At 47.2% G+C, this 12,784-nt stretch overlaps 1 protein-coding gene across 1 annotated transcript in view; it reads left to right on the plus strand.

The window, feature by feature from the left end:
* The window catches only part of LOC116239043 (uncharacterized), a 52,002-nt gene that overhangs the window by 25,461 nt on the left and 13,757 nt on the right, over positions 1-12,784 (plus strand). The window contains exons 17-25 of the mRNA XM_031609045.2: positions 142-261; positions 386-428; positions 635-697; positions 5,270-5,541; positions 9,104-9,433; positions 9,540-9,869; positions 10,660-10,989; positions 11,377-11,691; positions 12,240-12,569. Coding sequence (XP_031464905.2) covers positions 142-261; positions 386-428; positions 635-697; positions 5,270-5,541; positions 9,104-9,433; positions 9,540-9,869; positions 10,660-10,989; positions 11,377-11,691; positions 12,240-12,569 — 2,133 coding nt within the window. The remainder of the gene's footprint in view (positions 1-141; positions 262-385; positions 429-634; positions 698-5,269; positions 5,542-9,103; positions 9,434-9,539; positions 9,870-10,659; positions 10,990-11,376; positions 11,692-12,239; positions 12,570-12,784) is intronic.

A 12,784-nucleotide genomic window follows, 5' to 3' on the forward strand; every position in this document is an offset into this window, starting at 1 on the left:
GAGCCCCAGGGAGAGTTGTGATGGAAGATATTGAAATTTCCCAAAAATGTGCAGCAGAAATGAAGGGTAAGAAGAAACTCTAAAGGAGAACATGGGTTCAACCATCTAACCAAACTCCTCCATGCTGAACTCTTTCTGCAGACATTATGCATTCCTGCTCAGTGTTATCAGGTCTTCTTGGCGTGGTGGCGATGTTCTGTGGGATCCTGTTGGTCATGTACTTGGGAGTGAGATGTAGAAGACAGGCTGGACGCATCCTGGGTAAGATTAGGACCACTATGCATGACATACCTGGTCTCCTTGCAGGACTTGTTGTGCTTTTGAATGCATTTCTGAGATTGGTGTTTGTATCCTCTGTGCATCATCCTGCTCCTTTATTTTGCAGACAAGTCACGTGTAAGGAAAATGGAGAATGCTGGGATGTCTTAGTTAGCCACACTTCTGATACCAAAGGCAAGACTCTCAGGACCCCAGAAAGCAGCAGAGACACTGTTCTGTGGAATCAGAGGAGCAGAACCGCCATAAAAGGACAGCAAAGAAGATATCCTCTAGCAATCCCATCACATGTGCCCATAGCCCTGGCTCACAGTACAGAGCCTCTTGGGGTCCCAGTTCCACCCTTGACCACATACAGCACCATAAGTCCCTCAGTCTCCAAGAAAGGTCTCAGAATGATAACTCCTGGATGGTCCTCCAGGTAGGGTCCAGCATCTCAACACCATCTGCCACCCTCATTCCCAGCCCTACAATCCTGCCCGTTCCATCACCCCAACAGGGATAACACCTTTTCCTCTAATCTCCCGTGGAAATCATTTTCTGAACCAGAAAGAAGTGAGCAGGATGCTCTACTGAACTGTACTTAGTTAACGTTGCAAAATGAACAATGCGCTTGAAAAACCTCTCCAGAATGAAGTACCTCACCCACTGTATTTATTCAATCCAATTTTTGAATACTAGTAAAAAATCCTGAAATCTGGAAGAGCAAGAATGCAATGTTATTTATGTATTCTGGGATACATTGAGACTTAACCTGAAGTCTAGGCAAGGTGAATGTGATAGAAAAATGGGTCCTTTGTCTATGGAGGTGTAATAGACAGTCCGATCAGATATAGGAGTCTGAAAATTACTGACGTTGGGTAAGATATTGTGCTGGCCACAAAGAATGGCTTGTGTGTGACCCCATTCGTAATGGATCAACCCATGGAGCCAAGTCTGAGCCGAAAACCATCGACCATAGGGTCCATAGTCGGGAGAGAGGAATATGCCAGTGCAAAAGGGAGAGAAGAAATGACCACAAACTCCACTAGTTTGTGGTGAAGATTTGCCAGGCCAAAGAAAAAGTGATCTTTACGGCCTCTTCCAACCCCAGACATTCTATGTCTGGGGGAGCCTATGTCCTCTGGAAGAAGGGACATGTTACTTGGGGAGATTACAAGGAAGTTGCTAAGGAATGCAGGGAGGAAGTTAGGAAGGCAAAAGCCCAACTTGAACTCAGATTGGCCACTGCAGTAAAAGAGAACAAGAAATCCTTTTACAAACATGTAAATGGTAAGAACAGAACCAAGGATCATTTCCATTTTTTACTTGATGCAGTGGGGAATGTGACCACTGAGGATAAGGAGAATGCTGAGATCCTCAACACCTTTGTTACATCTGCCTTTAACAATCAGATCAGTTATCCTTAGGGCACTTTACGCCCTGATCTGTAAGTCTGGGATGCTACGCAGAATACACCCCCTGTGATTCAGGTGGAGACTGGTAGAGAGAATAAGGTCTCTCCTGAGCCTTTTCTTTTTCAGATTAAACAATCCCAGCTCCCTCGGCCTCTCCCCTTAACATTTGTGCTCAAGACCCCTCACAGCTTCATTGCCCTTCTCTGGACACGCTCCAGGGCCTCCATGTCTTTCTTGTAATGAGGGCCCCAAAACTGAACGCAGCACTCGAGATGCGGCCTCACCAGTACTGAATACAGAAGGATTATCACCTCCTGCTCCTGCTGGCTGCACTACTGCTGATATAAACCAGGATGCCATTGGCCTTTTTGGCCACCTGGGCACACTGCTGGCTCATGTTCAGTCGAGTGTCGACCAAACCCCCCAGGTCTATTTCTTCCACACAGTCTTCCAGCTACTCTGCCTCAAGCCTGTTGTGTTGCCTGGGGTTGTTGTGGCCAAAGTGCAGGGCTTGCAGAATCACAGAATGTCAGGGAAGAGGCCTTGAAATATCATTTAGTCCAATTCCCCCACTGGAGCAGGAACAGCTAGATCAGGACACACAGGAACACATCCAAGCGGGTTTTGAATGTCTCCAGAGAAAGAGACCCCACAACCTCTCTTGGCAGCCTGTTCCAGTGTTCTGTTACCTTTACTGTGAAGAAGTTTTTTTCTAGTATTTATGTGGAACCTCCTATGTTCCAGCTTGCACCCATTGTCCTATCATTGGATGTCACTGAGAAGAGCCTAGCTCCGTCCTCCCAATACTCACCCTTTATATATTTATAAGTATTAATGAGGTCACCTCTCAGTTTCCTCCAAGCTAAAGAGACCCAGCTCCCTCAGCCTTTCCTCGTAAGGGAGATGCTCCACTCCATCATATTTGTGGCTCTGTGCTCTACTCTCTCAAGCAGTTCCCTCCCCTTCTTCAACTGAGGGGTCCAGAACTGGACACAATATTTCAGATGCAGTCTCACCAGAGTAAAGGGGGAAGAGAACCCCTCTTGACCTACTATCCACAGCCCTTCTAATACACCTCAAGATGCCACTGTTCTTGGCCACAAGGGCACAGTGCTGGCTCATGGTCATTCTACTGTACACCAGGACTCCCAGGTCCCTTTCCCCTACACCGCTCTCCAACAGATCAGTCCCCAAACTATACTGGTACCTGGGATTGTTCTTGCCCAGATGCTAGACTCTACACTTGCCCTTGTTCTATTTCATTGAATTTCTCCCAACCCAGCTCTCCAGTCTGTCTAGGTCTTGCTGGATGGCAGCACAGCCTTTGTCAGCACTTGGTCTTGTTGAACTTCATCCCATTGGCCTCAGCTCAGCAATCAGCCTATCCAGGTCCCTCTGTAGGGCCTTCCTACCCCCAGACACTTCTTGCCAACATGGTGTCATCTGCAAACTTACTGAGGGTATATTCGTTGCCCTCATCCAGATCATCAACAAAGATATTAAACAGAGCCCGCTCCAATACCAACCCATTTTTTTTTTTTTCCCTAAATAAATTTCTGCCCCAAAGACTTTTCTTCCTCAAGTTCCTAGCAAGTCTCTGAGGTTCACAGTTTGATGGCAGAAATGTGAACACAAGGTTGAAGAAGAAAAACATCCCCTGCTAACATATAAGCCTTTTATTTTTTTTTCTGTCTGTCTTGGAAGACCCAGTCATCCAGCCTTGCTTGTCCCAAAGTTTAGGGGAAAATGGAGGGCTCAGTCTCAATTACTGCCTGAGAAAAGGACTGGAGCCTGTGTGTAAGGAAAGCATCGACTATCAGCATCATTCTGTGTGTGTATATAACAAAACATGTTCAGAGTTTAGACAATGTCTTTGTAATAGGAACATGCTTGCATTCCTCAAGCAGATGATGTATCAAAGAACCTCTGAGTCATGCCCTGCTATTACTAAGGCAAATTCAGATTAGATAGTTTGGATTACTGAGGGTTCTTCATATCTCCAACGTGTAGGATCAGCACCTCCTAGAGCTGAGCTTGGGCAAGGACTTCAATATCTCAGGAAGGAATTTCAGAATTCCCATAGGATACAGCACACAACTTCAAAAGGGATAGAAGGGGCACAGGAGCAAAACTCACTTTCAGAGCAGCTATTTGCCTAAGCTATGAAAACAGAAGCACTCACGCTCACAGCTGCATTGGCCGTGTCAGGCTAGGACAGTTCATAGCATTTTTGAGACGGTCAGTGTCGGGAATTTCTTTGTTGCTGTCCTGTTTGTTGACAAAGCAGGGGAACAAAGTCCTTGGGCACACTGAGCCTTATTACAACAGAAAACAGTTGCCTTTCTCAACTACTCTTCTTTTTATGAGCTTGGATTCATTTCTAGCTTTTCACCACCCATTCTTGTACTAGTATTTTACTTTTGTTTCATATGCATCTTTTTCCTTTTGCTCTGCAACCCTACCTCTGCATGCTTCTCAGCATGTCCCTGCAGTTCATGTTTCTCTTATTTATTGCTCCTACTATCTTCTCTACAACTCTGTTGGTTTTTGCCAGGCTGAACATTTCAATTCAGCCTGAGACCATCCTGGTCATGCTAGATCCTTCTCCCATAACTGGCTTTGGTTTCATTTCTTATTTCTGTACACACAGGGCAAGAACTCTCCACCCTGTTTCTACAGGAGCCACATCCTTCCTCATCCCTGTCTTCAGTGCACCACTAGCACAGCACCCACCACAATCTTAACATCCCCATTTGGAGCAACAAGAGGCATTAATTTAATGATTTAGCAAGCTCTTTTTTTTTTCTTGTTTTTTTTTTTTTCTTTCTTTCTTTTCTCCCAGCAGCATGCTTCTGACCCCCTCCTTGCAAAATTGCATGCCACCAGGTTGTGCATTTTGCAAGGGATGGGAGACAAAAATCAGCAAATTCCTGCACCGCATCTGCTTCTTTTATTGAGTAAAAGAATAATTTTGTGCATTTTCTCTCAAACTGAACCCGAATGGCAGTGAACCTATACAAATGCCTTAGCCATTGGCCATGTTGATTGTTCTAGTGGGAACCCACAATGGTTAGGGGAAATTTATGGAGCAGAGTACAAGTGTATATGGACATTTATTTCCCCTTTTCCCTCTGGCATGAGAGCTGTTTTCTGGCCAGTGTCATGCTGGCTCCAGACTCCATCTAAAAGGAATTTTCAACATTTCACAGTTCAATTTCTTGCAGTTGATGCTCTCTTATTGCCCCAAATCCAATCAGATACATTTAATGAAGCAAAACAGGCAAAATTTACCCATTCCCGTACATGAAAGCTTGATTTAGGTCATCAGAAGAAGTCATCTTGTGCTATAACCATGACACAGCAGGACCACGGAGATGCCCTTGGGGCTGGCACGTAGAACACGGGACCAGGGTGCAGAGAGGGTTGTGTTTGCTCTGTATGTTCCTGGAACAGCTCTCCATTTCACAACCTGGAGATAGGAGCAGGCTGTGGCATGGAGCAGAGGGTCACCTGCTGGAACAGCTTCACACAAAGCCCAAGTGACCAAGGGGCAGAGGAAGCTGGGCTGGCAAAGCAGGGAAAAGCCCAGAGTAAAGGAGGGAACAGGAAGAGGGCTTGTTGCTGAAATGCCTGTCACTCCCATCTGCCCCAGTTCCTCTCTGTCCCTCCCAGCTGGCCGGTGGGACCCGGCACTCAGCTGCTGGCCCTCAGCAGGGTGTTCTGCTCCAGCTTCCAGCCCATGGATGCGTGAACATGGGGCTGCCTGGTGCACTCCATCCTTCACCCAGGTTCCCCTGGGGCAGAAACCAACCCAGCTGCACTGGAGCCAAGAGTGTGGGGGTCCTCCTCCTGATGGTGTGCCTTTGGGGTGAGTGATGCTTTGCTTCCGACCACAGGGATCCCATATGCAACGCATGCTCCTCCAGTGGGAGTGGAGTGGGAGTGGGGATCCAGGGTTTCTTAGAATACAGCACAGGCTGGTCAAGGGTACTGGGATTCATTTCTTGAGGGGCCAGCTCACTGAGTCTTTCCAGTACATAAAGGGAGCTGATAAACATGAAGGAGACCACTTTTTGTCATATTCTGACAGTGATAGAAGAAGAAGGAATGGCTAAAGTAATTGAGGGGAGATTCAGGTGAGGTGTTAGGAGGAAATAGGACAGATAGCATTGGCAAGGGCTGCCCAGAGTACCTGTGACTGTCCCATCCCTGGGGGCGTTGAAGGTTGGATGGGTGTGATATGTGATATGGTGGGGGGCAACCACCCCATGGGACTACATGGGTTTTCCAACCCAAGCCATACTGTGACATTATGACTGCATGATTGTATGATCCTATGTTTCTATGGTTCTATTATCTGGGGCAAGAAGGAATATCTTGTGATGGTTTTGGAGTCAGGAGAGATGTCTTTATGTGAGGCTAACTCCGCAGACTGAACTCTCAAAGGCATGTATCATCTCCCTGCCTCTTCACACGTGACTTTGTCAGAGAATTAGAGACTTGGGACTTAGCAGTGTTATAAGAGCAGAAGGAAATATGCCCAGTTTTCATCCTGAATCTGTCCAATAGACACTTGTGGTGGGTCTTCTATCCTGCCAAACCTTGGTTTATTCAGGGCTGAATGCAACCAATTGCTGATATAGCAGAATAAAAGGGGCTCAGGTGGACTCAACTCCCATTTGCATGGGGTAGGATGGGCAATTGCAATGTCCCTGTGCAGATTTTGTTATGGGATTGGTTAAGAAGGGGCCTAGGGCTTTGTTTAAGTTGCCACAACTCGGAGCAGAAGTGGGTTATTTGATCTGGGCACCATTTAAGTGCTTTTTCAGCTCTCCCCTCTTCTTCAGATCATGTTTGGAGGAAATGAAACTAGGAATATGCTTTCTCTGTCATTACAGGCAACTAGGCATATAGGAGTCATCTGGGCTGGGCCTGCCTAGGGTAGCCATGATATCTCATTTTCTGCCCAAGGCAAGATACCAAGCAATCCACTAGCTCTGCAAAGTCTTGCCTATGAGGTTGATTTGTTATTGCTTATGAGAGGGTAGTTTCTAGTAAAAATGAGGAAAGAGAGTACAATGCCCATGTGCATGGGGAATGGAGAGCATGCAGTCTGGGAAGTGAGTGCCTGAGGTGCATCCATTTCAGACTCATCATCAAAGCGGTGTCTTTGCAAAGACATTTTCTTACTCCCTGCCCTTATAAATAGAAGAGCTGAGCTACTCCAGACTGCACACAGAAGGACAGTTTGTTCTTTTCAGGAAGCCTATGGCTCCCTACTTCCGGCTCATGTCTAAGAATGATGTAGGGATTTGATTTCTACACTGCTTCTTCCTCCTTCTTGCCTCTGTGACCTCGCATGTGTTATATCTGACTCTCTGCCTACTGATTTGGGGAAATACTTGCACTTTCCCAACTGGAATTGTTCGGTCTTCCCTGTTCTAAGTCAGGCATGTGATAGAAAACCAGCAGATAAAAGCAAACAGCAGAGAGTGACGTGCCCCAGCAGAAGGCAGGTCCCATTTTAGGTAGAAACTGTTACCCTGTGCTGGTAAAAGAAGGATAAAAGGAGGATGAGGTGTTCAGCAGCTCAGATTTTAGCAGTTTTGGAGGATGGGATACCCGGCTGAGGGAATACGCAGACAACAGGTCCCAACACAGCTTATGACTCAGCTCTGGGAACAGCAAAACTGTGCTGGACGTGAGCACAGATTGGTCAAAAATCTCTTTACAGAATGGAATCACATTCCTCTTCAGCATTTATTTTTATGCTGACCGTTAAGCTCTCTGCATTAGTGTCACTTCCAGTTAGCTTATTGCTCCACTTTGTTACTGCTCGTGCTAAGCGTGCATAAGGAACTAGAGGCAATTTTTTGCTGCAGGTCTTGCAGAGTGAGGAAACCTTCCCATGAATAAGAATTTTTCCACTTCTCCAAACTCTGTGTGTAGCTGCACCACATGCAGTTGTTCTATGGTTATAGAACCTTTATCTATTGCATGAGCAGAAAGAGAACTCTTGGCGTGTGGGATCCATATTGACGTTAACAGGAGGAAATTCAGGCAGTTTGATACACAGATAGCACTCAACAGCTTACAAACACTCAGGGCTTCTGGTGTTGCCTCAGGGTGCCCAGGGCATGTGCAGTAATACAATCACCGATTATAGTCATAGATTTTCTTGGGTTGGAAGGAACTCACTCCTCACTCAGTACTGGTCAGTCTAAGAGTTAAACTATATATCGAAGATTGCTATTCAAACACTACTTGTGCTCCCTCAGCTCAGGGCTGTGATCACTATTCCTGGCAGCCAGCTCCAAGCCCTCCTCTCTCTAGTGCAGAACCTTTTCCAAAACACCCAGCCTGATTCTCCCCTGATGTATTTCCATGCCTTCCCTTGGGTTCTGTTGATATCACCAAAATTATCAGCACTTGTCCCTCATGAGAAATCTGCTGGTCACCATGCTTCTCCTCAGTCTTCTCTGGGCTGAACAATTCAAACAGCTTTAGCTGCTCCTCATACATCTTGACCTCTACACCCTTTACCATCTTTGCTGCCTTCCTCTGGACACTCTCTAGTAATGAGAGAAATCATAGAATCATAGAATCACAGAATCACATAATGGTTTGCATTGGAAGGGACCTTTAAGATCATCTAGTTCCAATCCCCCTGATATAGTCAGGGATATCTCTCACTAGTCCAGGTTGCTTACAGCCTCATGCAGTCTGGCCTTGAATGCTTCTAGAAAGAGCGCATCCACAACCTCTCTGGGCAACCTGTTCCAGTGTCTCATCACCCTCACAGTAAATAATTTCTTCCTAATATCTAGTCTAAATCACCTCTCAACACTTCTCTTGATGCAGCCCAGGATATGGTTGGCTTTCTAGGCTGCAAGAGCACATTGATGGTTCATGCTGATACTTTCAACAACTGGAACCACCAAATCCTTCTCCTTAGGGCTACTCTCAAGCCATTCTCCACTCAACCTGTATTGTGCTTGGGATTACCCCAACGCAGGGGTAGGATGGGACTCAGCTGCCTATAAACAGATACACAGGGTCACCTCACATTTTCTTGGCCATGTAGAATCAGAATATTCTGAGTTGGAAAGGACTGGCTAGTGAGAGTTGCAAGAACCTGAATTCTAGCTCTATACAGGACAACCAAAGTTAAATCATATATTTAAGAGTGTTGTCCAAGCTCTTCTTGAATACTGACAAGACTGGAGCCATGACCACTTCCCTCAGGCTACCAAGAGATCTTTCTTCAGACTCCTCCAAGCTGAAGATAAGTGTAGTACGGTCAGCAGTTTCTCTGAAACCTCTCCTCTGACCAACATCAGGGGGCAGAGGCATTTCAAATAAGTGAGCAGCTGGGCCCCATCCACCCTAGGATGACACCTCCAGACCCCTTTTTCCTCTTTGTTCTGCAGGTTCAGTGTACCCAGACTCGGTGGAACTCCGCCTGATCAGTGACCATGGCCGCTGTGCTGGGCGAGTGGAGGTGCTCCACAATGGGATATGGGGGACAGTGTGTGGTGACAACTGGGATGCCCATGATGGCCAGGTTGTGTGCCGGCAGCTAAGCTGTGGAACAGTGCTGTCAGTCTCACAAGGGGCTCGGCACGGAGAAGGAAAAGGACCAATCTGGTTGGATGATGTCAACTGCACAGGGACAGAAGCTGCCCTTTCCGAATGCCAGGCCAGGCCGTGGGGACATCACAATTGCGTCCACATGGAGGATGCCAGCGTGGAGTGCTCAGGTGACACAACCAGCCTGTTGTATGGGACCTCCATGCCTGTTCCCCTTCCTGCTGTACCTCATTGTACACAAGTGGCCCACAACGATTCCTCTTGTTTTGTCTACAGAATCCCACATCTCCAAGATTGGTCGGCTCCAGCTGCTCGATGGCCCCAGCCGCTGTGCAGGAAGAGTGGAGGTGCTCCATGACCAAAGATGGGGCACCATCTGTGATGATGGCTGGGACCTTGCTGATGCTAATGTGGTGTGCCGGCAACTGGGCTGTGGAACAGCAGTGCTGGCCACTAAAGCGGCTCACTATGGGAGAGGCCAAGATACCATCTGGTTGGATGAGGTCAACTGCACTGGTACAGAGGAATCCATCTTTGACTGCAAGGCAAGTGCATGGGGAGTCAACAACTGCTACCATGGAGAGGATGCTGGAGTGCTATGTTCAGGTAACTCTCACTCAGATCTAAAGGTTAAATGGCAGCATACAGAACATTTCAGAGTTTTGTAAGGGATCTTGTAAATGCTCAACAGCACTGAGCTTGTTCTCAGAGTGCTCGTTACAGCGTCCCTTTTTGGTGCTGCATGCAGGCAAGTTACCATGGAATGTCTTCTACCTCTGTTCCCCCTCACTTTTGCTGAGTTGCAAGACAAGTGAGCTGTCTGGGATTCCCCATATTCAAATGGGCATTTGCCAGTCACATACGTGGATTACCAAGCACCTACACATAACTGTCTTGAGGACAATTAACTTATACCATGCAAAGCCTTCTGCAGGTTGTTCATAGAATTTTAGAACAGTTTGAGCTAGAAAGGACCTTCCAACATCATCTAGTCCAACATCTCTGTCATGGGTAGAGAGAATTTTCAGGTTGCTTGAAGTTCTGTCTAACCTAATTTTGAACACTTTCAGTGATGGTGTATCCACATAATCAATGAGCAACCTGTTCCTCTGTCACACCTTCCTCGCAGTGAAGAATTTCTTGCTTACATCTAATCGAAGTCTGCCCTGTTTTGTTTAAAGCTGTTACCCATTTTCCTCTCACAGCACACCCTGGTAAATGGTATTATTTCCTCTTTCTTACAAGCCATCCTTAAATATTGAATGCCCATGTTTATCTCAACCATCTTCTGTATATAAAAGTTTTTAAAGAAGTTTTTGATGCAAGCTCACCAGGCACAGAGGATGCACAACTCCATCAAACAGGAGCAGTCACGTCTCTCTCCTTTCATTTACAGATTCGGGGGTTCCTATTTCAATGGAGCTTCGCCTGGTCAATGGTTCAACTCGCTGCAATGGCAGGGTTGAGGTCTTTCACAACAACACTTGGGCAGCTTTGTGTGACGATGGCTGGGGGATGGCTGAGGCTCAAGTGGTGTGTAGGCAGCTGGGCTGTGGCGAAGCACTGTTGCCTCCTGTTGGGTCTCATTTTGGGCAAGGATCCGGACAGATGTGGCCAGGCAACATAAACTGCACAGGTTCAGAAAGTGCCCTCTTTACATGCAAGACAAGGCAATGGAACAACAGCATATGTCATCCTCAGACATCAGCTGGTGTGGTGTGTTCAGGTAACCAACTTGCGAGTGACATGGGAGGAACAATGCTTGGTTCATCACCGTAATTCTCTGCCTCTGCAGCAAATAATATGCCGTCTGTCACTTTGTTATTGTCGAGGGACATTTGCGGGTTGGAGATACTCTTGCTGTTCTCCTTGGCATGGTTGCAATGGCAAGTTTCAGGTTCCATACTCTTGCCCCTCTGCCAGAAGGTGCTGGAGGCCACTGGTCTCAGGCAGTCCTTTACATGGTTATGAAATGAGCCTAATGCCATAAGCCTGATGTCATTAAATGAAATGATCAGCTCCAGTATCATGATAATCTTGCCATGCTGTGAAACCACTTGTGGATTGCAGGGTGCCAACTCTTCTCCCCTTTTTGCTCTTTCATTTAATGCAGAGGGTGACCAGATCCGGCTGGTGAATTACAGGAGCCGCTGTGCTGGCAGGGTCGAGATCTTACACAACAAGCATTGGGGAACTGTGTGTGACAAGAACTGGGATTTGCTGGATGCCAATGTGGTGTGCAGGCAGCTGGGCTGTGGGAGAGCACTGTCAGCCACTGGACAGGCTCAGTTTGGCCAAGGGTCCGGAATTGTGTGGCTGGATGGGGTGAATTGCACAGGGTTTGAGTACTCACTATCTGCCTGCTTGGCCAAGCCATGGGGAATCACTAACTGTGACCACTGGGCAGATGCTGGCGTGGTATGCTCAGGTGAGTGCTGCTCCTCTTGCATTTCATTTCTGAAGGAAGTCAGGGGGCTTGCTAGAAGGTGTGGGTACAGCTGGTCCATAACTCATGCAAAGCTGAGCTGGGACCTGGCCTCAGCATCAGTAGTCAGCATGGTCACCATAAATTTGTCCTGTAGCTGGTGAATGAAGAGGGTCCCTTCCTCCCACGCCAAAGTATTTATTTACGAAGATGGGAGGAATTCCAGCAGGCAACCTTCCCCGTGAACCTTTGAGGCTGACCATGTCCAACAACAGGAAGAATAACACTGAGGGGGAAAGTCTGATGCAAATAAACTCTCCAGTGAGCTTTTCATGGTGGGAGTGGGGATTGACAACTTGTGTAGTGCAATCTATGGGCGCAGTATTGTGTTGCAGAGAGAAGCCCTCCTACTCTCCCCTCCTCCTTGCCTTTTAGTGACTGGAAGAGGAGCCAGAAGCTTAAGTGTAAGCAGATAAGCATGGAAGGAATTCTGTAGAAGGGATTTATGGAAGGAAATTTCCAGCATTTATAACACTCTTGGATATTTGCAGACTCGATCATTCCAGAGCCTGCTCATGTCCGACTGGTGAACGGCTCACATCACTGTGCTGGCCAAGTTGAAGTGTTTCACGAGGAGATGTGGGGAGCTGTGTGTGACCATGGCTGGGATAAAAAGGATGCCGAGGTTGTGTGCCGGCAGCTGGGCTGTGGGACAGCACTGTCAGCCTCAAGTGAAGCACACTTGGATGCTGGATCTCTGCGCGTGTGGTTGGACAATGTGAGCTGTGAGGGAACAGAACTATCTCTTACGAAATGCAGAGCAAGCCCATGGGGAAAGAGCAGCTGCAGCCGTGGAAAGCATGCTAGCGTTGTGTGCTCAGGTGGGTTTCAGTGCATAGAACTGGGTTGGGATATACTAGCTGCTCCAATATAGTCAGGTCCTCTTCCACCATCTCACTGGATGGAAGATGGCTACTGTTGGAAGTAGGTAATCTTCAAGGTCCCTCTCAACTCAAGCCATTCTCTGATTTTGTGATTTATCCAACTTTCTTCTAGAGCAAATATTCTCAGATCCTTCAACGGGTGTCTCCACAGT

The sequence above is a fragment of the Phasianus colchicus genome, chromosome 31 (assembly GCF_987193195.1).
Source record: "Phasianus colchicus chromosome 31, bPhaCol1.hap1.1, whole genome shotgun sequence".
In the NCBI taxonomy this organism is placed as follows: domain Eukaryota; kingdom Metazoa; phylum Chordata; class Aves; order Galliformes; family Phasianidae; genus Phasianus; species Phasianus colchicus.